The sequence below is a fragment of the Ornithorhynchus anatinus genome, chromosome 5 (genome assembly GCF_004115215.2).
Source record: "Ornithorhynchus anatinus isolate Pmale09 chromosome 5, mOrnAna1.pri.v4, whole genome shotgun sequence".
Taxonomy (NCBI): Eukaryota; Metazoa; Chordata; class Mammalia; order Monotremata; family Ornithorhynchidae; genus Ornithorhynchus; species Ornithorhynchus anatinus.
Window position 1 is genome coordinate 46803124 of NC_041732.1, and position 25539 is coordinate 46828662.

At 42.4% G+C, this 25539-nt stretch overlaps 1 protein-coding gene across 5 annotated transcripts in view; it reads right to left on the reverse strand.

Moving 5' to 3' along the window:
- Positions 1-25539, reverse strand: part of BBS4 (Bardet-Biedl syndrome 4) — a 63203-nt gene that overhangs the window by 37345 nt on the left and 319 nt on the right. For all 5 annotated transcript variants that reach the window (XR_003759822.2, XM_007670245.4, XM_007670244.3 and 2 more), the window contains exon 2: positions 13950-13995. Coding sequence is in view for 4 of the 5 variants with exons in the window: in XM_007670245.4 (XP_007668435.1) it covers positions 13950-13995 (46 nt within the window). In the remaining variant the exon portion in view is untranslated. The remainder of the gene's footprint in view (positions 1-13949; positions 13996-25539) is intronic.

Here is a 25539-nt window from a genome sequence, read left to right on the forward strand (position 1 = left end):
ATACCTCTGGATGGTGGTTTTTTTCCTACAAAAACCATCGAGTCTGGAGTCTAAATCAGGGTATCAGGCCAAGACACTGGATCTGAGGCACTCTGAAGGACTAGTCCAAATGCTGATCATGATGGGGACCAGGATTACAAAGAGGTTCCTCTCCAGAGATCCAGGGCTAGGAGAAGCCAACTTCCCAAATGGGACATGTACAACAAACACCCCAATGAATCAAAAGACTCTCTAGATCGGCTCAAAGACAGTTTTCAAGCACGAATGAAGGAAGACAAAATGATCCTCTATCCTAACCATTATATTGTTTTTCTTTTCCTTCAATATATCACATGCCAGGGTTTTTCTTTTTCCACCTATTTTTCAACTAATAGGCATCCTCAATCCATTAGGTTCCTGGTAAATGTCTCCAACACTGACTTTATTATATTTACTCTAGAGTTTTTATTATATTTATTTTAACAGTAATATAAGTTATTGGGCAGTTTTATAAGATTTAGGCATTCTTATTCATAGGAGGATTCTATTTTTAGCCATTTTAAGTAGATTCATGAGTATAAATGCTTAAATATTTCCATGAAACATTTAAGGAACAACTGGCAACTTTCTTTTTCCACTAACTTCTTTTCCCCCCTCTGAACTTCTGCTGATTGTCCAAGGCCACTTGTGCCCATGTAAATGTGTGGCTGTGTAGAATCAAATTTTTTGCCTGAGGAATTCAGGACTTATGTTATCTCTGAATCTATATCAGTCAATGCAGGAAAAGTCAATAGGTTCCATTATGCAGCTCTCTAATTACACAAATATTACTGATGGTGAAAAAGAAAATCTGGGGAAAACGGCAATTCAATTCATTTTAATAAAAGCAGGGTAACAACCCACTTTGAGGTTTAAAATGTGCCTGTGGTTTCTTTAACAAGTCATCTGTTCCAGGGGCTCCAAGGTCTGCTTGAATGCTCCATTATCTCTTAATCTACCTCAAGAACATAACAGAGTTTAGGTTTTCCTCAGCAGGCTGATGTCCTTTTTGAAAAGTTAACAATTGGCCTGGGGAATCAGAATGTTCCAGACTCTCGTTCAAGGCTTTACTCTCCATATTTTGCATCCCTTAGAAAAACACCTTTACATTCTCATTTTGGATGAAAAAGTGATTGACGGACAATACTAAGAAATACAATCAATTATGTTTAAGGATACATTCTCTAAAAAAAGAAGTCTCTTTTATGCTTAATCATTTTGGAACAATATCAATACTTCTCACAAAAATCAATGCAACTACTTCCTTAATCCCCACCCCATTAGCAAATTATGCCACGCATAAGGAGGTTTTTTAAATTAAAACTCCTATAAAACAATAAATGTGTATGATAAATATTCAATAAACAAAAGTGGGTAAAAAAAATGGGTCTGTATGGCAAATTGCCGGCAATTAATCTAAAACGTTCGAACACCACAAGGACAGGTTTGGAATAGGGCAAAGATAATGGGGTCAGTTTTCTTTCTGGACTCTAACTGAAATCCACATGCTGAACATGCCAGTATTACGGATGATGAGATTTTGGCCAACAATTTTTCTGTCACTCAACAAGTGGCTTTCTATGGTTTTCAGATGATAGAAAATCAGCATCGAAGGAAAAACCACAAAAGGAAGAATATTAATAGAAAGGACGAAGAGATGAGGAAGATACATTTTTAAAGAAAAAGAAAACTAAATTGAGCCATTCATCAAAAATAGCATACTAAAAGACTTCAGATGAAGGGGTGGCTAAGCAATCCAGAAGACTATGATGCCCACAGATCATAATAATAATAAAAATAATAAAGTTGGTATTTGTTAAGTGCTTACTATGTGCAGAGCACTGTTCTAAGCGCTGGGGGAGATACAGGGTAATCAGGTTGTCCCACGTGAGGCTCACAGTCTTCATCCCCATTTTACAGATGAGGTCACTGAGGCCCAGAGAAGTGAAGTGACTTGCCCACAGTCACACAACTGACAAGTGGCAGAGCCGGGATTTGAACCTGTGACCTCTGACTCCCAAGCCCGGGCTCTTTACACTGAGCCACGCTGCTTCCCATGAAAATGCTCTTCTTGGAATGCTTTTTCTGTGATAGCACTACTGAATTTTAAGGTTGGTTTTCTTACCACACTCTCATATCAAAATAAAACTCCAGTTTTGCAACACGGACAGTTTACTTTAGCTCAAATACTTACTTTCTTCTCTCCCGCTAAACATCTTCAGTAATTTCACTAACACGAATAAAAATTAAAAATAAATCATCTATTTGTCCATATTTAGTTATTTGATCATACAAATACATTATCAATCAGTGATATTTATTGAGTGCTTACTGTGTGCAGAGCACTGGTATTAACCATTTGGGAGAACAGTTAGTAGAAAAGTTCCCTGCCCAAAAGGAGCTTACAGAAAAATAAATTAGGGACATGTATAAGAGTGCTGTAGGGCTGAGGATGGAGGTGAATATCAAGTGCTTACAGGGTACAGATCCAAGTACACAGGTGATTTACAAGGAAGAGGGAGAGGAAGATGGGGAAATGAGGGCTTAGTTAGGAATGATCCCTCGGAGATGTGATTTTTGTAAGGCTCTGAAGATGGGGAGAGGGCGATTTGACGTATATTATTATTACTATTATTCCTATTTATTGAGCGCTGTGTGCAGAGCACAGAACTAAGCACTTGGGAGAGTACAACAACATACACAATCCTGCCCACAACGTGCTCACAGACTAGAGGGGGAGACAGACATTAATATAAATAAATAACAGATATATACATATGTGTTGTGGGGACAGAAGGAAGGATGAAGAAGCAAGTAAGAGCAGCACAGAAGGGCGTGGAAGAAGAGGAGAGGCGGGCTTAATCAGGGAAGGCTTCTTGGAGGTGATGTGCCTTCAATAAGGCTTTGAGGTGGAGGAGAGCAATTATCTGTCTGATATGAGGAGAGAGGGCATACCATGGCAGAGGCAGGATCTGGGTGAGAGGTCAGTGGAGAGACAGAGGAGATCGAGGTCCAGTGAGAAGGTTGGCATTAGAGGAACTAAGTGTGAGGGCTGGGTTGTTGTAGGACAGTAGCGAGGTGAGGCATGAGAGGGCAAGGGGATTAAGTCCTTTAAAGCCATCGGTGAGGAGTTTTTGTTTATATACAAAGGGGAAGGGAGTTCCAGGCCAGAGGAGGGCTTGGGCAAGTTGGGGTTAAGGTAGACAAGATCAAGGTTTAGTGAGTAGATTGGCTTAGAGGAGCAAGGTGTGCAGACTGGGTTGTGGCAGAAAGCCAAGGAGGAAAGGTAGAAGGGGGAGAGGTGATTGAGAGGTTATGGAAGTTTTGTCTGATGCACTGCTGGATGGACAACCACTGGGGGTTCCTGAGAGGAGGTGGACTGAACCTCTTTCCCGAAAGATGGTCCTAGCAGCAGTGTGAAGTATGGATTGGAGAGGGAAGAAACAGGAGGCAGGGAGATCAGCAAGGCAACTGATGCAGTAGTCAGGTCAGGATAAGATGAGTGCTTCGATCAGCTCGGTAGTACTTTGGATGGAGAGTAAAGGGTGGAGAGTACAACATAACAGAGTTGGTGGACACTTTTCCTGCCCACAAGGAAAAGAAGAGGTGATTAGGTTGGGGTAGAGAGTACAACATAACAGAGTTGGAGGACACTTTTCCTACCTGCAAGGAAAAGAAGAGGTGACGAGGTGGAATTTCCACTTAAGCACAAGAATTTCTGCAGTGGAATAAAAGGTTGGCCTATTTCATCAAATTTAACTGACTTTCTCTTAGAAATGCAGAAAGTATTGCAAAAAAGAGAAAGCAATGCTTGGTCCAAGAGTTTTTTCAGTAATTTTTACTCTTCCTAGTAAATATTTGGCAAAGTTCTTCAGGTGAATTTTAAAATAAATAAAATAACCAAAATCAGTGAATTCTACACTTTAGAACTTCAGATGCAAAGAGACAAAAAAAAAGTTGGTATTAAATTAGCAAGCAATAAGAATGGGCAATAAAGGATAAGCAGAGTGAACTAGTGGATAGATCGTGGACCGGGGAGTGGATAGATCATGGACCGGGGAGTCAGGGGACCTGGGTACTAATCGCAGCTCAGTCACTTGTCTGCCGTATGACCTGGGACAAGTCATTTAACTTCTCGGTGCCTCAGTTACCTCATCTGTAAAATGGGAATTGAGTCCGTGAGCCCCACCTAGGAGAGAGACCGTGTCCAACCCGATTTGCTTTTATTCACCCCAGCGCTTATTACAGTGTCTGGCACATAGTAAGCGCTTAACAAATCGCACAATTATTCCAAGATAATTGGGTTGGACACAGTCTACGTCCCACCTGGGGCTCACAGTCTTAATCCCCACTTCACAGATGAGGTAACTGAGGCCCAGAGATGTGAACTGCCCAAGGTCACACAGCAGACAAGTGGCAAAGCCGCGACTGTATCTACCCCCGTGCTTAGTAAAGTGCCTGGCACATAGTAAGCACTTAAATACCATAAAAAAAAGATCCATCCCATGTAAGAGTCCTATTGTGATTTGGCTTTAAAAATATTCTATTTGAAATACTGGATTTTATTCTCCTAGCCATAAATCTTTTGAACATTTGAGTGACTCCATAATAAACAATCTAGCAAAATGTTGATACTTCCAGTAAATTCCTTTTTCAGATTTTTAAATATGACTTTTACAGTATTCTCAGTATGCCACTGTAAAGATCTTTTGCTATTTGAAATTTCAACTAAATTTACTCAGGGATATAAACAGGTGTTTATACCAAAACCTTTTTCCTTATTTCTAAGTCTCCTTCTACAGTATCATCAAGTCAAAAACTCACCTTGAGGACTCCGCTGATATATACACAACCTGCTGTTTACCAGAGAATGCAAAAACCATTATTTTCATAGAGTCTGTACACAAATTAATTTCCACTCACGAACTCATCCTCTGTAGTTCACACACTCAATATGGAATTTAGGGTGCTACTTTTCCATTTCTCATCTTTTCACATGGCCGCATACCGTACTTAAATATTCCTGCTAAGTCTATCTGACCACTGGGTGGAGACACAATATATATTTTAAATAATTATTTTTAGGAATGTTGTGTTAAGATTGGTTTTCCATTTCACACACTTATGAGGTGATTCAATCAATCGATCATTCAGTCAAAGGTATTTCCTGAGCATTTACTAGGTGCAGAGCACTTTATTAAGTGCTTGGGAGAGTACTGTACAATACAATCCACAGACACGTTCCCCGCCCATAACACTTCACCCAAAAAATGTAGAATGGAGCTTTTCTGCTGGAATCTACCAAGGGCAGAATATTAGAACAGCCTGGTGAGAGTAGAGCTTATTGAAGGTTCCCCCCACCCCCAGAGCTTTCTAGCAGAATTGTTCCATCTGACAGGGTGAGACAAGGCCAGACCAGGTGAGAGTCTTCCTAAAAACCCATGTAATCTGTAACCTAGAATGCTTCAAGGAAAATCATTTCAGTTATTCCCAGGCTTGGATAAATTCACAGATGAGAGGTGCAAAACTGGCTACTAGAAGGAAAGTTCAGGAAGCTAGGTAATACATTCCTAAACATTCGGAAGGATGTTAAAAGAAAGAATGTTGGCCTTCCTTATGTTATCTGCAAGATTGCTGTTAAAAAGTGAGGTCAGAATCAGGCAGACACCTCCTGTTAGATTTTTGTCCAAGTTGCACAAAAACACTAATTTGGTGAGTTATTCAGCATCTAAATAAATCTTTCCAAAAAAGCATTTACTCCTCCCTTGAATATTATTAAGTCATATTTTGCCTTGTAAGGGTTAAGTTTTATTTCAGCTCTTTTTGCACAAGAGACCAAAGGAAAAAATATTTCCAAAATTCTCCCTTGTCAATGAACAGACACTCAGTAACTAACCTCTCTAGGAACTCTAGAGGGTGATAATTTCAACTTCCCATAAACTTTCACCAACAACAAAATCAGACCTAAAAGCCTAGTGGAAACATAACGACTACATGAGACCCCACATTTCTTTTCAACATTGTGGGGAGGGAACATGTCTACCAACTCTGTTCTTCAATACTCTCTCAAGTGCTACTTAATACAGTGCTCTGCAGACAGTAAGCACTCAGTAAAATCCACTGATGATGAGCAATAACTTCCATGAAAAAAGGAAACTAAAGGTTACCCAGTAAGGTCAACAATGTGGTAGAGTAAATAAAACTGTGGACTCTGATAAGGTATTACTCTGACTGAACCAACTGAAAAGGGTCCCCAAAAATAAGCTGTAAAAGACAAAAGTCAATTTCAATTCAAAACCAGCAAATAATTTCAGAATTGATCTGATTAATTTCAAATGCTACAGGGATATGAAAATCCTGCCACAGTAGCTCCACTCCCTAATATTAACTCCATGTCGCCTCACGAAATGGCACACTCTTTATTCTACCACCTTTTGCCTTGGAAAAATTGACACTGGTGCCATTACAGATTTTGATATGGCAACAAAGGGAATGGATTTTCACAGTAGTTATCTCTATAGGGGGTAAGGGACAATGAATGGTTTCCGCTTCTGGCACGTCAGATTCTGAATAACAGTTAGCAGTGAATGCTGCTGTGAGGTGATCCTAGGGGCTGTTGCTTTCCACTATTTTCTTTAGTGTGTGCCATTAGATTAAATGTTTCTAACTCTATTCCGGTTCTCTCCCCTGGACAATTTTATACAGCCACGGAATGTTCGTAGTTCCCACTGTGAACTGAATTGTCGGTACTGCGGACACCCTTTAATCTTCACCTTCAAGCTATCAGCGGTGAAAAAGCCATGTGACAGCTTTGTTGTGAAATTCCCAAAGGGCAGATAAATCAAAACACAATCTAAAATTTCATTCCCTTCACTGTAAATCCTTAAAAAGCCACCTGAAGGCAGCCTACTATGCAGTGTCCAATGCCTCGCTTCCTTTAGTGAGCTACCCGGCTACTACAATTCAGAAACCTCGCCGCAGGAAAAGCAAGCAAAAGTGCTGCAATAGTGAGTGGCTCTCACAATTCCGGCTCTCTAAAACTCATCTGTGCAGCTGATCCTGGGGTTGACTGACTGAATGATCGGAATGAGAACGTCACCACTCTTCATGCATTAAGAGTAGTCTAGCTACTTTCAACTTCACAACATTTTTCTTTATTACTCCCAATTTACGCAAGGGTAGTCACAAAAAGGTAGCGGTGGCCGCAGAGGTCACCACAAAATATCATTTGAGGATAGTGGGGTACAAGCGATAAGAGTGATCATTTCGTCCTGGAATGGGTTGCGTAGATTTAGGACACAAATAACTCAAAAAGTGGTAATACTGAAGACATTTTGAGAAGGGAGCACTGTCGGTGGAGGTGAATGCAAGGGAGTCAGATAGAGAAAGGCTAAGGAGGAGTGAGACAGAGAATGAGTGGCGGGGGGGAAGAAGAGCAGAGCTTAGTGGAAAGAAATAAATGTTTGATTGATTGAAAGGAGATCGATCAATCAACGTTATTTACTGAGCGCTTACTGTGTGCAAGACCACTGTACTAAGCACTTGGGAAAGTACAAAACAACAGATTTGGTAAGTACCATCCCTACCCACAAGGTGGTAACAGCCTACGGGAGAAGGCAGACAATAAAATAAATTAGAGATAGGTGAAATAATAGAGCTTTAGAATATGTACTTAAGTGTTGTGGGGCTGAGTATCAAAGTTCGTTAAGAGATAGGGAGCCAAGTGCCTAGGTGATGCAAAAGGGAGGGAGGGAGGGAAAGAGAAATGAGGGAGCAAGGCTTGGTATCTGAAGGGGAGAGATTAGAACCCAGAGCCGGATGAGGATAAACTGCGACAGCACTGGGCAGCGTAGCTTTAGTTCGGCCTAGGGAGCTTCATAATGTGGCCCCGAGCTGGCACATTAACGTGGCCCTGAGCTTGGCCAAAATGAGCTGGCAAGCCAAAGTCACCAAGATTCTCCGGGGTCTGGAAGTAAGGACACTGCAAGGAGCTAACCAGTCAAAGTTTATGATTGGTATATGACTGGCTGGATTACCAACCAGGACTACCTGAGCCTGCCTGTAAGAGACGAAAGCATTCAGAGAAGAACAACAAAGACAGAGAGGCCAGTTAGGAGTTGGAGAGGGAAGAAGGGATTGAAAAAGGGATTGAGAGGAACAGAAGTGAGTAAGAAAAAGGATGAGAGGAATTGAGAAGGTAGCAAAGAGACCAGAGGGGGGATGAGCAGAATAAGGTGAGGCTGAGGAAGACCCAGGAAGAGTGAGGGAAACAAGGGAGAACAGGTCGAGAGGTAATAGAGCGGGATGGGGGAAGGGGAGGGCGGGGAAGAGTCAAAGTGGAGGAGACAAGAAGAGAAAAGGAGGGGATGAGGGTGAAGGAATGTGGAAAAATCTGAGAAGAAAAAAAGAAGCAAATGGAAGAAAAGGAGGTCAAAAGCAAAACAAAGGTGAGAGGAGGGAGACAGGTGGAGAAAAAAATAAGAGAGACAGATAAAAGAGAGACTAGAAGAGAGTAAAGTTGCTAGAGGAAGAGAGAAGACAGTGGATTAAGAGAGGGAAGTGAGGAGGAGAAAAATGAGAGGACAAGGATAAAATGACAAAATGTGGTCACGAGACGAGCGGGACAATGAGACAAAAGATATATACATGACTGTGAGGGCGGTGGATTAGGCAGCATGTCCGGAAAGGGGGGAGATTAGAGAAGACCGCTTGGAAGAGGTGATTTGTTTAGAGGGCTCTGTCGGTGGGAAAAGACTGAGCAATGGGTTAGAGATGGGAGACTAGTGAACGAGGTAGTTAGAAAACTACAATGGAAAAACAGAAGACTGTAAATTGTGGTGCAGAGGGAGAATGAAGAGGGTGGGACAGTGGTGGAGGAAACCTCGAAACTAAGGAGTAAGAGTTTCTGTTGCATGCAAGAAGGAACGGACAAACCTTGGAGGTTTTTTTTTTTAACAAGAGGAGTGATGTTTTCGAGGGACATGTGAAAAGCTGATACATGAAGGTGTGTGTAGGATAAACTGAAGAAAGGAGAGGCTTGAGGTGGAGTCACTGTAAGCCAGTTAGGAGGTATTTAGGACTTGAATTATGGTAGTGGAAGTAAGCGTAGAGGGGAATGAATGAATCAATCACCTGAATTTATTGAGGGCTGTGTGCAGAGCACTGTACCAAGCAGTTGGGAGAGTACAATGACTGAGTTGGTAGTAGACATTCCCTCCCCCTCTATACATGCCAGACCACCACTCTCCACACCTTCAAAGCCTTAAAGTCACATCTCTTCCAAGAGGCCTTTCCCAAGTAAGCCCGCTTTCCCCTGAACCTCTCCCTTCTACATTACCCATGTACTGGATATTCAACCCACCTTCCGTCCCACAGGACTTACGTACGTATCCATAATTTATTTATATTAATGTCTGTCTCCCCCTCTAGACTTTAAGTTCCTTGTGGGCAGGGAGAGTACCTACCAATTTTGTTGTATTGTACTCTCCCAAGAGCTCAGTACAGTGCTATGTCCAAAGAAGGCACTCAAACCTTTGACTGAATGATTCAAGATGAAGCAGCGTGGCTCAGTGGAAAGAGCCTGGGCTTTGGAGTCAGAGCTCATGAGTTCGAATCCCAGCTCTGCCTCCTGTCAGCTGTGTGACTATGGGCAAGTCACTTAACTTCTCTGTGCCTCAGTTACCTCATCTGTAAAATGAGCATGAAGACTGTGAGCCCCACGTGGGACAACCTGATTCCCCTGTGTCTACCCCAGCGCTTAGAACAGTGCTCTGCACATAGTAAGCGCTTAACAAGTATCAACATCATCATTACAAAAACCACATCTTCAAGAGGCCTTCCCTCACTAACCCCTCATTTCCCCCATCTATCCACCCTCTCTTCTGCATCACCTATGTGCTCAGGTGTGCATCCCTTAAGCACTTTGATTCTTTTCCTACCTCACATCACCCTTAAGCACTTTGATAGTCACCCCACCCCAGCCACACAGCACATTTACTTACATATCCTTATTCTCTGCCATTTCCCCTATCTGTAATTTATTTTAATGCCTGCCTCCCCCACTCAACGGTAAGTTTTTGAGGGCAGGAACCGTGACTACCAACTCTTATGTCAGCTATTCTTCCAAGCACTTACTACAGAGCTCTGTGCACAGTAAATACCACTGATTGACAGACTGATCTGGGAGACAGCTGGTAAGGAGGGGAAGAGTTTAGTGTGACTGGTGAGGTTTGTAGCTTATAAAATCCTCAGTAGGATTGTGTCCTAGTTTTAGAGCAGTCTTTGTAGGTCTTTAATATTAAAGAAATGTTGAAAGGCTATGTTAGCTCCAGAGGGGACACTTTCATCCAATCTAAACACATTATGAGGGTTTCTGAGACTCGTTTTTGAACTATTGAGGCTCAACCCCAGCAATTTTTTAGGCTTGATCTACTCATGGCTCTAATAAAGACTTTTAACTGTCTGTAGGACAATACCTGCGGTCACTTTCTATATTATTAGACCTCCAACCAAAATGCAGCTGGCAAACCTTCCCCTTTTATTACTAGCAGGCTGACATACCTAATCTGAAAACCATTACTTCAACATCCCCTCTGGCAGTTAGTAGCCCTCCAAATCCTTTGTAGATCATTTACATAAGCTCAGGAGCTTTGTAGGAAAAAGAGTTCAACTTCAAAAATCAATATTCATGCAAATATAAAGGCTACAAATTTAAGCACAAAAGATGGAAGATCCCAGTTACAGTTTTCCCAGGATCAGTCATGCCAGTAGAGGCTACGGCTGTTCTGAGCATTACCACTGAGACATAACCTTCTTTCATCAACTTGAACTTTTACATCAATTTTTTTTTATTTAAGGAGAAAAATCAGGGAACTCATCACAGGATATATAGCATTGTGGAGCCCTTGAGGACTTTGAACTAAGCCTTCACTAGGTTTATAGTGAAAGAGTTCATAATTTTAAAGTTGGAAATAAGATACACTTTCACGGTAAAACAAAAGAATGCAGTGAGCATAACCCTAAGGTCCATAATTTCTTCAGCCTGAAAACTTACTCCTATCTTATGTTACATGGAACTTTTGGACTATCTTTCTGCTGATTTCTTTTTGCAACAGGACATGGAAAACTGATTTATTGCCCATGACCTGAGGGCAGTCCCTGATTAAGCTTATACATTTAAAGTTCTGGCTCAAAGTTTTCTATTATAGATATGAAACTAAAGGCTTTAGAACTTTGTAAATATACAGTATGCATTTTAATGGGACTCCAGGAATCCAGAACTCAGCCCTGGCTCCAGTTGCAAATAATGGAATTCACCCCGCCCTCAGCCCCACAGCACTTATTTACTTAACCATAATTTATTTGTATTAATGTCTGTTCCCCTTCTAGACTATAAACTCATTGTGGGCAGGGATCATGTTTGTAAACTCTGTTGTATCATACTCTCCCAAGAGCTTAGTAGTGCTCTGTACACAGAAAAAGCTCAATAAATACCACCGATGACAATAATCTGAATGGCTTAAACTTACTATTAAATGTTCAACAAGGTATAAGTACATGTCTTGTGGGCAGGGAATGTGTCTACCAACTCTGTTGCACTGTATTCTCCCAAGCGTTTAGTACAGTGCTATGTCCATGGTAAGCGTGGACTAAAAGCCATCAGTTGATAGCATTAGTATTTACGGAGCATCCCCTGGATGCGATGCACAGTTCTAAGCACTTGGTAAGCACAGAACAAGCAAGTGACATTTCCCTGCCCACGGTGAATTTATATTCTAACATGGGAGACCCAGAAGTATCTACAGAGTAATCAAAATATATACCTGAATGTACAATTGAATACACACATATACATGATTGCTGAGGAAGCATATGAGTACATAAATGCAAGAGATGTCTTATGGGTTCTATGACTTAGCATGCACAAAATAAATTGGGGTCAGCATGTGGTAGGTTTCAGGTAGTCAATTAAGTAGCAGAGATGTGTTTGTCACGTGACCTTCAGGAAGATCTTTGCAGCAGCATGTAGTATAAGATCAGAAGCAGCATGGCCTAGTGGAAAGTGAAAGGGCCCAAGAGTCAAATGTGGCTGTCATATTGTACTCTCCCAAATGCTTAGTACAGTGCCCTACACACCGTAAGCACTCAATAAATACGTCTGATTAAGCATTTGAAAATCACCCCACTTGTAGCTCCAAAGGACTTATGTACATATCCTTATATTCTGCCATTTTCCCTATCTAATAATGGTCCTTACTAGCCACTTACTATTTGCCAAGCATTGAGCTAAGTGCTGGGGCAGATAGAAAATAATCAGGATGGATATGGTCTAAGTAAGAATGAGAACAGGTATTTGATCCCCATTTTACAACTGAGGAAAACAAACGCATAGAGAAGTGAAGAGACCTGTTTAAGGTCACAGATCAGGCAAATGGTAGATCTGGGACTAGAACCCAGGTCTGCCGATTCCAAGGCCCGGGCTTTTTCCACTAGGCCTTGCTGCTTCCAGTATCTGTAATTTCTTTTAATGTCTGTCTCCATCACTAGAGTATATGTGCTTTTTGGGCAGGGATCGTGTCTACCAACTCTATTGTATTGTACTTTCCCAAGCCCTTAGTACAGTATTCTGCACACAGTAAACCCTCAATAAATACCATTTGTTGATGAAACACAACCTACTGATCAGGTAGAAAAAATGGTGGGAGAGAAATGAGAGTTCAAGAAGAGTGAAGAGTTAAGAATGACATCACGGTTTATGAGTGCTATTACCTGAGACAGGAATGTCAGAGGGAGAAGTTGATTTAGGAGCAAAGATGAGTAATTCAGTTTTAGACATATTAAATTCGAGGTGCTGGGGAGACCTCCAAGTGAGGGTGCCCTGGACACAAGAGGAGATGCGGGATTACAAGTTAAATGAGAGGTCAGGGCTAATGAGGTAAACTGAATCACTCCATAGAAGTCAGTGAGTGGATAAGCTTCCTAAAAGAATGGGTGTAGAGAGAAAAATAGAGCCAGAACTGTGAGATGCTTACAGTTAAGGGATGAGACCAGAAAAGGGGTCAGGAAACTAAACTGAAATACAGTAGTCAAAGAGAGGAGACAGTGGTCCACATTTTCAAAGTATCGAGAGGTCGGAGAGGATTAGGATAGAGCTATAGGATTTAGCCATAAGGGTCTTTAAGAGAGTGCAGTCTTAGTGAAGTGAAGGAGTAGAAAGCCTGATTGTAGTGGGTCAAGAAGAGAGTTGGTGGAGAGGAAATGAAACAAGCGGGTGTAAATGACCCACTTCAGGAGTCTGGATAGAAATGATAGAAAGGAGACGGGGCGATAGCTAAAGGGAAGCTCAGGATCAAGAGAAGGCTGAAAGGAGTAGATCTGGGTACATTTGAAAGCAGAAGGGAAGGAGCCAAGAGAGAGTGAGAGGCTGAAGATACCAATGAAGGAGGGGAGAAGAGTTGGGGCATTTATTTCTACAAGGTGAGTGGGAATAGGATCAGTGGTGCACGTACAGGAGGCAGAGTAGTGGGGAGATCACCTCTTGAGAAATAGCAGGGAAGCAGAAGAAAGATGAGGGGGTAGTAGAGCGGTGAGGAGATGATGGAGAAACTTCAGAAAGTTTTGGCCAAAAACGAAGCCCACTGTTTACATCATTTAGATGACTTTTGAACTCAAAGTAAGTGCTGTATTTCTTGGAAAAACTAATGTGTTTTCTTCTCGACCAGATACACCCTACGAGAATTTACCATAAAGAGCTTTTCGCTTTTGAAAAATCAGGCTACACTTACATTTTGGAAAATGGAAATGTATGGTATCTTGCATTCATGAGGCACAAATACACCTTTGCAATATTTATGTGTATGTGCGTGTGTGTGCCTGTGGGTGTGCGTGTGTCCACAGGTATACACATATAAATATGTGTATTTTATACAAACCTTTTTTTAGGCGGGGTTTTTGAGGTTCCACAGGGAATGGAGAAGGCTGAAATGACAGAAAAGGGCCATGTGTCAGTACAAGATGAAAGGCAATCTGTACTTAGGCATTCAAAAAAGAAAAGTTAAAAATTAAAGTTTAGAGGTTCTCAGTGGATGACTCAGAAGTAATTTTAGATCGAGCAGAGTATCTTATTGATTTCAAGTTCATAAAGATTTCTTTGAGCTGTGTGCTTTTCAAAAGAAACCTATCATCCAGCAAGAGGATCAGAGCCCATTTAGGTTTTTCAAATAGAAAATTAGATTGAATATATCAAAAAGGCAAGCCTATAAATGCTTTTTAAAAACTCAAAGAGGGGATAGAGAATGCATCTGTTATGCCAACTGAGGGTGGCAGTGATAATGCTAGCGTGAAGACTCTCGGTAAATCTAATTTCAGCACTCTAGGTGTCGAGCTTTTTCAAGGGAAGAGTAGAAAGTACTCCATAGCCACCTTCAATGAGGAATGCTTCAATATTCTAACATCTTCTGGCCACGGAATTTGATTGATGGGGATTTTTCTTAAAAGCCAATCTTCTTAATGCTTTGAAAATACTGCTCAGCAGAATTCTGGATTGTTGTTTTTCCCCCAGCTTAATTTTGGGGAGATGAAAAATAAAAGTGCACACCCCGACATCTGCACCTACTGAAGCCTCTCACCTAGAGGAAATTCTGTTAACTTTTGAGGGATCACTGGCTATGGAATTGCTGAACTTTACTGTCTACTAAAGAGAGAGAAAATCAAAATAGATCAATGTTTCAGCTTAGTTCATGTAAAATCCTTCAGAGGAAAAGCAAAAACATGCTACAGAATTTGTGAAAATCAAAGAATTTCAAAACATAGGAAGCAATATGAAGGGAAAAACGGGAAAAGGGAAATGGAGAGAAACAAACGCATATATCCCTTTTCCACCAGGTTGCCAGGGAAGAAAGTGTTTCATGTTTTTAAACAAGATTCTTAGAGGACCATTATAAACACCCAGAGCTAAGTGAATTATTCCTTCTTCTTGGAAGAACATATTTTAAAAGTATTACCATGAAAGGCTTGAGTTCAATCAACTGGACATTTACTTTTTTTAGCAAAAATAGACCTGAAAACATTTTAATTTGCAAGCATTTGTAATTTCTATTCTCGATTCTTCCATCTCCAATCCTTTACTTGCTCCCTCTGTCCAACCTGGAACTCCTTCCCGCTTCAAATCAATCATTTAGTATTACTTATTGGGCACCTACTGTGTAGAGAATACTGCAATAAATCCCAGAGAAGGAACAATTCCTGCTTACCAGGAGTTTACAATTAAAATTGTGATATTTGTTAAGTGCTTACTATGTGTCGAGCACTCTTCTACACCCTGGGGTAGATACATGTTAATCAAGTCAGAGACCTACCTAGGGCTCACAGTCTAGTTAGGAGGAAGAACAGGTATTGAATCCCCATTTTACAGGTGAGGAAACTGAGGCACAGAGCAGTTAAGTGACTTGCCCAAGGTCACATATCAGGCAAGTGGTGGCTTCTCTGACCCCCAAACCCATGCTTTTTCCACCAGGCCACACTACTTTCCATAGTTTACAATCTAGACTATTGGCTCTACACTGTAAGCCTGTCTCTAGACTCTAAGCTCTGAGTAAGAAATGCATCTGCTAACTCTGTTGTTCTGTACTCTCCTAAGTGCACAGTACAGTGCTCTGCACATAGTAAACGCCCCCAAAATATCACTGATTGACCGACTGGCTAAAATGCTTGGCTTCATACCAACTATGTGCAAAGCAAAACATCCAATACAGGTTTGTAACTTTTAAATAAGATTCCCTTTTTGATAAGTGGAGGACAGCTATATTACTTTTAAGGAGGCAATGACTTAATGTTATAATGACAAACTGAGTCCTTATTAATAATAATGATGATAATAGTTGGGAGTCAGGAGACCTGGGTTCTAATCCCAGATCCAGCATTTCTGCATCCATAAAATCAGGATTAAATACCTGTTCTCCCTCCCCTTATACCATGAATCCCATATGACACAAGGCCCATGTCCAATCCGTTTATAGTCTGTCTACCCCACTGCTTAACAAATATCACAACTACTTACAATGCATCTAGAATATTACATGCCTACCAATCGATCAACTGTATTTATTGATTGCATTCAGTGTGCAGAGCACTGTACTAAATGCTTGGGACCAAGCAATATAACAGAGTTGGTGGAGTATATTCCCTGCCCACAATGAGCTTACAGTTTAGAGGATAGACATTTCAACACATTATGTCTACTTTATATGCTTATACCTAGAATGTGAGCCCCACGTGTGACGGGACTTTATCTGACCTGATGATCTTGGTATCTCCCCAGCGCTTAGATCAGGGATTGGCATACAGTAAGCCCTTAATACCTAAATTGTTGTTATAATTCAAAGTGCACCATGAATCTATATTTTATATATTGTAAATGCTTAACATAATAATCATTACATTAATAACAACCATGGTGTTTGTTACACATTGACTGTATGCTAAGCACTGGGATTAGAGTCACAAGATCGGACATAGTCCCTATCCCACGTGGAAGTGGGGGAATGTCACAGTCTCAGGGAGAGAGAATGGACATTTTACTCCCATCTATATAAATGCGGAAACTGGGGCACAAAAGTTAATAATAATAATGTTGGTATTTGTTAAGCTATGTGCTATGTGCAGAGCGCTGTTCTAAGCGCTGGGGTAGATATGGGGTAATCGGGTTGTCCCACGTGAGGCTCACAGTCTTAATCCCCATTTTACAGATGAGGTCACTGAGGCCCAGAGACGTGCAGTGACTTGCCCACAGTCACACAGCTGACAAGTGGCAGAGCCGGGATTCAAACCCATGACCTCTGACTCCCAAGCCCGGCCTCTTTCCACTGAGCCATGCTGCTTAAGAGACTTGCCCGATATCACACACCAAGCAAGTGGCATAACCAAGATTAGAACCAGGTTTCCTAACTCCCAGAGCTAGGCGCTTCCTACGAAGCCTCGACTTCACTTTATCAAATGACAAGGCCAATTCTTTTGGGTGCTCTTCAACTAGTTCTCCAGTTCACCCCTTCACATCAACCCAAAACTGGCCTACTTAATTCTATCTTTATCTCTTGTTCTGTTCATTCACGTAAATACATTTAAAGATTATTTAACTGCCCTGTCTTTTTTGTAAAAAAACAGATGGCATTCTATTAATTATGGAACTTGTGAAATGCTTATTATGTGCCAAGCACTTTTCTAAGCACTGGGGTAGATACAAGTTTGTCAGGTCGGCACAGTTCCTGTCCCTTGTGGGGCTCACAGTCTTAATCCCCATTTTACAAATGAGGTAACTGAGGCCCAAAGAAGTAAAGCGATTTGCCCAAGGTCACACAGCAGCCCTGTGGTGGAGTCGGGATTAGAACCCATGACCTTCCGGCTCCCAGGCCTGTGCTCTATACACTAAGCCAAGACTGTGGGCCTGTTGTGGGCAGAGATTGTCGCTCTCTGTTGCTGAGTTGTACTTCCCAAGCACTTAGTACAGTGCTCTGCACACAGTAAGGGCTCAATAAATACGACTGAATAAATGAATTAGGTATTACAAACACAATTAGAGGTCAACACTAGAAGTCATAACAACCCAGTAAAAATTTTAATCTGAAGGTACAATTAGATTTGAATGTTTTTTCTTATGAACTTCCATTTTTATATTTGCCACTCTAGTCAGGATGTAGAGATGGAATTTGTACCAGAATGGTATTCACTTGTGTAGAGGACCTGACGGGCTTGGGTTAAAATACCTGCCACTCTATACTCTAAATTGTTTCTGGGAGGATGCTGAAAATTTTATTTCCTAAAGCAGCCACCTGAATCAAGTCTAAATTTTCTATAGGGTACTTTCTGCTACCTACGAGTTTTTGGGCTTATGGCCCTTAACTCTAGATGGATGGAGAACCTCAAAATATTGAAGATAAACTTGGATGCAAAAGTATTTCCTTATGCCACCTGGAAGTTACTTTAACTCACGGAAAAGAGCACTCACTAGCACGAGCAAGTACACTATCATCATTCACGTCTTGCCTTTTCATGAAAATTCTCAGACTCCAAAGATCCTATTACTGTACCTCGTTCAATTACCCAACCTATTCATCTGAGGTCTGTACAGAATGGCTCCTTGCGATATATTTTTTTCATTTGTGTTAAACCTTTGGTAATGCCCTCATCCTTTCATGTCATCACACGAGGGAGGGTGGATAGTCAGTCATTTGACAGAATGAAATTACCACAAAGGTACCGTTTCTATCAGACACAGATATCAATCTATCTGGATACCGATGGAAAATAGTGCTTCCCCTGGGGGGAGTACTGAAACTATTTTGATTAGAGAATAACCATTCTTTCCCTTAATGTACGGAGAGAGCGGAAAGCACACAATTTTGCTGTCATAAAATACTTAAGTCTGTGGACATGAAGATCTGTACCTGCAAAAACCCTAAAAGCATTACATGATACAGTGAAAGGAAGCATTAAAGACAAGCTTCCACTTCAGGAGAGGGAGTCGAATTGGTTCTGAGTGCCTCATATACACACAGCATTGTGCTCCGTGCTTCGGAAGGCACAACAGAAGAGACACATTCCCCCAAGGGGTTTCTAATTCAGTTTAATAATTATTAAGCTTTTCTGATTCCACAAGTTAGTAACAGTGCAACCTATCCTGGTTTCCTCTGGATGGTTGAAAAAACATTGGTTTTCAACCCACTCTAATACAATCTGATCATGTTAACAAAACAAAAAGGGATTTTTATCTCCTGAGTCAAGCAACGAAATATTCTTGTTCCTTGTTGAAAGCTAGCATATGTGGGAGACTGGCTACTTTTCATTTACTCAAGTCGTATTACTTGAGAGCTTACAGTGTGAAAAGCAATGTATTACATGCTTGGGAGAGTACAATACCACAACAAACACATTCCCCCTACACAATGAGCTCATAGTACAGAATGAGTTCAGTGCATACTTTTAAATATTAGTAACTATCAAAATAATAAAATAATTCTTAAATTTCCAAAGCAGTAGCAAACAATGGTAGTTGAAGAACTCTCTCGCAGTTCTTAGACTAAGAACTGGAATAGAGTACGTTTGTTTCTCTGTAGATACCATGACATGCAATAAAAATACCCATCGCTTGCTATTTCATCAGTGTTTTCAAGGAAAGAACAGCACAGGTAAATCTAAATTGTTCTAGGAAATGGAAAAATCCTGTCTGGGGGGGGAAAAAGATTTGACGGTGAATACCATCACTAAATTTGAACAGATTCACTATGCATAATCGTTTTAAAAAATGTCACACTCAGATTTCTTTTGCTGAGTGACCTTGGGCAAGTTGCTTAACTTCTCTGTACCTCAGGTCCCTCATCTGTAAAATGGGGACTAAGACTGTGAGCCCTATGTGGGACAGGGACTGTGTCCAAACCGATTATCTTGTATCTGCTTGGGTGCTTAGAACAGTGCCTGGCACATAATAAGTGCTTAACAAATACCATAATAATTATTTTTAATACCAAAGATCCCTCATTTGAAAACCGAGCCTTCAAAGTGGGACTTGGACTGCGTCCAACCTGATTAGCTTGTAACGACCCCAGGGCTTAGAAAAGTGCCTGGCACTTGCAAGGTGCTTAAATGCCACAATTATAACTGTTATTTTACTGTTACTCATTATTTCTTTTTATGAAGAGTCTCTTCTAGACTGTGAGCACATTGTGGGCAGGGATTGTCCCTATTTGTTGCTGAATTGTACCTTGTGCTTTGTACAGTGCTCTGCATTCATTCATTCAATCATATTTATTGAGCGCTTATTTTGTGCAGAGCACTGTACTAAGCGCTTGGAATGTACAATTGAGCAACAGAGAGAGAAAATCCCTGCCCAATAACGGGCTCACAGTCTAAGCGGGGTAAGTGCTCAATAAATACCATTGAATGAATTCGACTGAATGAAATACTAGCTGAAAATTAGTTTTAAGAAATACGATTCTGAATTCTATTTGTAGCCAAACTTTACAGTTCAGAGTCTTGGACTCAGCAAATCTACTGTGTTTGATATCAGTGAGTCCCGTAACCCTTGGCATATATAACTTGTGCACGATGCTTTAGAAATTATTTCTTTAAAATTTAGGCTTCAGAGACAGGGAAGATTCGCCCCAGAATGTGGATGTTCGGGGTGGAAAGCCATACACCTCAATCTAGCCAAATTTAGAATTACAAGATCTAATCATCTAATCATCTAATCATCATGGCGTAGTGGATAGACCCGGGCCTGGGAGTCAGGAGGTCTTGAGTTCTAATCCCCGCTCTGCTACTTGTCAGCTTTGTGACTGTGGGCAAGTCACTTAACTTCTCGGTGCTGCAGTTATCTCATCTGTAAAATGGGAATTAAGATTGTGAGCCCCACGTGGGACAACCTGATTACCCTGTATTTACCCCAGCGCTTAGAACAGTGCTCTGCACATAGTAAGTGCTTAAATACCATCATTACTTCACTTTCCTTGAGCCTTCAGTTCCCTCACTTGTAAAATGGGGACAGATTGTGAACCCCACGTGGGACAGGGACTGTGTCCAACCTGATTGGCTTGTACTCATTCATTCAATCGTATTTCTTGAGCGCTTACTGGGTGCAGAGCCCTGTACTAAGCGCTTCCCAGCACTGTGAGCCCATATGTGGGGTAGGGATTGTCTTATCTGTTGCCAAATTGTACATTCCAAGCGCTTAGTATAGTGCTCTGCACCCAGTAAGTGCTCAAAAAATACAACTGAATGAATGTCTCGTTGCTGAACTGTTTTTTCCAAGTGCTCAGTATAGTGCTCTGCAGACAGTAAGTGCTCAATAAATATGATTGAATGAATGACTGTTATTTGTTGCCAAACTGTCTTTTCCAAGAGCTTAGTACAGTGCTCTGCGCACAGTACCTGCTCAATATGACTGCCTGAATGAATACAAGCAAATCAGGTTGGACACAGTCCCTGTCCCACGTCGTAATAATAATAATTCTAGTGATACCTGTTAAGCCCTTACTATGTGCCAAGCACTAGTCTAAGCACTGGGGTAGATACAACTGTCTCTCTGTTGCCCAACTGTGCATTCCAAGGATTGAGTACAGTACTCGGCACATAGTAAGTGCTCAATAAACACAATAAATACAAGGTCATTCATTCAATCGTATTTATTGAGCGCTTACCGTATGCAGAGCACTGTACTCAGCACTTGGAATGTCCAATTGGGCAACAGAGAGAGACCCTCTCTGCCCAACGGCGGGCTCACAGTCTAAAAGGGAGAGATAGACAACAAAGCAAAACAAAGAGTCAGGCATCAATGCCATCAAAATAGGTAGACATATTCATTCAGTCGTATTTATTGAGTGCACACTGTGTGCAGAGCACTGTACTCAGCGCTTGCAATGTCCAACTGGGCTACACGTAGAGACATTCCCTGCCCAACAGCAGGCTCGCGGTCAAGTTGTCCCACGTGGGGACTCACAGTCATAATCCCCATTTTACAGGTGAGGTCACTGAGGCCCAGGGAAGTTACACGTTTAACAAGCACCATTATTATTATCAAGACTGGGAGTGGGTGGGGAGGAACTCACTCGTCCTTGAATTAACACCATCATTATTATTACCAAGACTGGGGGGGTACTCGCTTGTCCTTGAATTAACACCATTATTATTACCAAGATCGGAGGGGGGTGGGGAGAGGAACTCTCTCGTCCTTGAATTCACACAAACCAATATTATTATTAATATTAACCCAAGACTGGGGGGAGGGGACCTCGCTCGTCCTTGAATTAACAAACACTATTATTGTTATTATTACCAAAACGGGGGGGGGGGGAGAGGAACTCGCTCATCCCTTAATTAAAAAAACTATTATTATTGTTATTATTACCAAAATGGGGGGGGGGGGGGGGAGAGAGGAACTCGCTCATCTCTGAATTAAAAAAAACTTTTATTATTGTTATTATTACCAAGATGGGGGGGGGGGACTCGCTCATCCTTGAATTAAAATACACTATTATTATTATTACCACGACGGGATGGGGGGGAGGAACTCACTCATCCTTGAATTAACAAACACCATTATTATTATTATTATTATTATTATTAACCAAGACTGGGGGGGGACTCACTCATCCTTGAATTAACACACACCATTATTATTATTATTATTATTATATTAACCAAGAATGGAGGGAGAGGAACTCGTTCATCCTTGAATTACCACACACCATTATTATTATTAATATAAACCAAGACTGGGGGGTGAGGAACTCGCTCATCCTTGAACACACACCATTATTATTATTAATATTAACCAAGACTGGGGGGGAGGAGGAACTCGTTCATCCTTGAATTAACACACACCATTATTATTATTATTACCAAGACTTGGGGGGGTGGGGGGGAAATTCTCTGGTCCTTGAATTAAGACCTCTATTGGGGGTAGGGGAAGCAGCGTGGCTCAGTGGAAAGAGCCTGGGCTTGGGAGTCAGAGGTCATGGGTTCGACTCCCGGCTCTGCCACTTGTCAGTTGTGTGACCTTGGGCAAGTCACTTCACTTCTCCGGGCCTCAGTAACCTCCTCTGTAAAATGGGGATTAACTGTGAGCCGCATGTGGGACAACCTGATGACCCTGTATCTCCCCCAGCGCCTTAGAGCAGTGCTCTGCCCATAGTAAGTGCTTAACAAATACCAACATTATCATCAGCTGTGTGACCTTGGGCAAGTCACTTCACTTCTCTGGGGCTCAGTGACCTCATCTGGAAAATGGGGATGAAGACTGTGAGCCTCACGTGGGACCACCTGATGACCCTGGATCTCCCCCAGTGCTTAGAACAGTTCTCTGCACATAGTAAGCGCTTAACAAATACCAACATTATTATTCATTCATTCATTCAATAGTATTTATTGAATAAATAAATAAAATAAATAATAATGAACTGAATTATTATGGGGGGGGACGAAGAAAGAGAGAGTGTGGGGGGGGAGAGCGAATGGAAGGGGGGTGAGGAAGGATGTAAGGGAGACGAGAGGTGAGGCCTCCTCCTCCTTGGCTGGGGGTCCGAGGGGCGGGCGGTGGGCTGACAGAGAAGCAGTGTGGCTCAGTGGCAAGAGCCCGGGCTTGGGAGTCAGAGGTTATGGATTCGAATCCCAGCTCTGCCACTTGTCAGCTGTATGATTGTGGGCGAGTCACTTCACTTCTCTGGGCCCCAGTCACCTCATCTGTAAAATGGGGTTTAAGACTGTGAGCCCCACGTGGGACGACCTGATTCCCCTGTGTCTCCCCCAGCGCTTAGAACAGTGCTCTGCACCTAGTAAGCGCTTAACAAATACTAACATTATTATTCATTCATTCAATAGTATTTCTTAAACAACATAAATAAATAATAATGAATTGAATTATTATTGGGGGGGACGAAGAAAGAGAGTGTGTCGAATGGAGGGGGGGTGAGAAAGGACGAAAGGGAGACGAGAGGTGAGGCCTCCTCCTCTCATTCATTCAATAGTATTTATTGAGCGCTTACTATGTGCAGAGCACTGTACTAAGCGCTTGGAATGAACAAGTCGGCAACAGATAGAGACAGTCCCTGCCGTTTGACGGGCTTACAGTCTAATCGGAGGCTTACAGTCTAATTAGCTCCTCCCCGGCTGGGGGTCCGAGAGGCGGGCGGTGGGCTGACAGAGAAGCAGCATGGTTCAGTGGAAAGAGCCCGGGCTTTGGAGTCAGAGGTCATGGGTTCGAATCCCGGATCTGCCGCTTGCCAGCTGTGTGACTGTGGGCGAGTCACTTCACTTCTCTGTGCTTCAGTTCCCTCATCTGTAAAATGGGGATGACGACTGTGAACCCCACGTGGGACAACCTGATTCCCGTGTCTCCCCCCGCGGTTAGAACAGTGCTCTGCACATAGTAAGCGCTTAACTAATACCAACATTATTATTAGAGAAGCAGCATGGCTCAGTGGAAAGAGCCTGGGCTTGGGAGTCAGAGGTCCTGGGTTCGAATTCCGGCTCTGCCCCTTGTCAGCTGGGTGACTGTGGGCAAGTCACTTCACTGGGCCTCAGTTCCCTCATCTGTCAAAAGGGGATGAAGACTGTGAGCTCCACGTGGGACCACCTGATTCCCCTGTGTCTCCCCCAGCGCTTAGAACAGTGCTCTGCACATAGTAAGCGCTTAACCAATACCAACATAATAATAATAATAATGTTGGCATTTGTTAAGCGCTTACTATGTGCAGAGCACTGTTCTAAGCGCTGGGGGAGACACAGGGGAATCAGCATTATTATTAGAGAAGCAACATGGCTCAATGGAAAGAGGCCGGGCTTGGGAGTCAGAGGTCCTGGGCTCGAATTCCGGCTCTGCCCCTTGTCAGCTGTGGGAAAGTCAAATTCACTGTGCCTCAGTTCCCTCATCTGTCAAAAGAGGATGAAGACTGGGAGCCCCACGTGGGACCACCTCATTCCCGTGTCGCCCCCGGCGCTTAGAACAGTGCTCTGCACAGAGTAAGCGCTTAACAAATACCAACATTATCATTAAAATGGGGATGAAGACTAGGAGCCCCACATGGGACAACCGGATTCCCCTGTGTCTCCCCCAGCGCTTAGAATAGTGCTCTGCACATAGTAGGCGCTTAACCAATACCAACATTATTATTAGAGAAGCAACGTGGCTCAGTGGAAAGAGCCCAGGCTTGGGAGTCAGAAGTCCTGGGTTCGAATTCCGGCTCTGCACCTTGTCAGTTGGGTGACTGTGGGTGAGTCTCTTCACTGGGCCTCAGTTCCCTCATCTGTCAAAAGGGGATGAAGACTGGGAGCCCCACGTGGGACCACCTCATTCCCCTGTCTCTCCCCCAGCGCTTAGAACAGTGCTCTGCACAGAGTAAGCGCTTAACAAATAATAATAATAATGATGTTGGTATTTGTTAAGCTCTTACTAGGTGCAGAGCACTGTTCTAAGCGCTGGGGGAGACACAGGGGAATCAGGTTGTCCCACGTGGGGCTCCCAGTCTTAATCCCCATTTGACAGATAATAATAATAATAATGTTGGTATTTGTTAAGCGCTTACTATGTGCAGAGCACTGTTCTAAGCGCTGGGGTAGACACAGGGGAATCAGGTTGTCCCACGTGGGGCTCACAGTCTTAATCCCCATTTTACAGATGAGGGAACTGAGGCGCAGAGAAGTGAAGTGACTTGCCCACAGTCACACAGCTGACAAGTGGCAGAGCTGGGATTCGAACTCATGAGCCCTGACTCCAAAGCCCATGCTCTTTCCACTGCGCCACGCTGCTTCTCATGAGGCAGAGACATGAGACATGACAGATGAGGGACCTGAGGCCCAGAGAAGTGAAGTGACTCGCCCACAGTCACACAGCTGACAAGCGGCAGAGCGGGGATTCGAACCCATGATCTCTGACTCCAAAGCCCGTGCTCTTTCCACTGAGCTGCTTCTCTATTATCATTAAAATGGGGATGAAGCCTGGGAGCCCCACGTGGGACCACCTGATTCCCCTGTGTC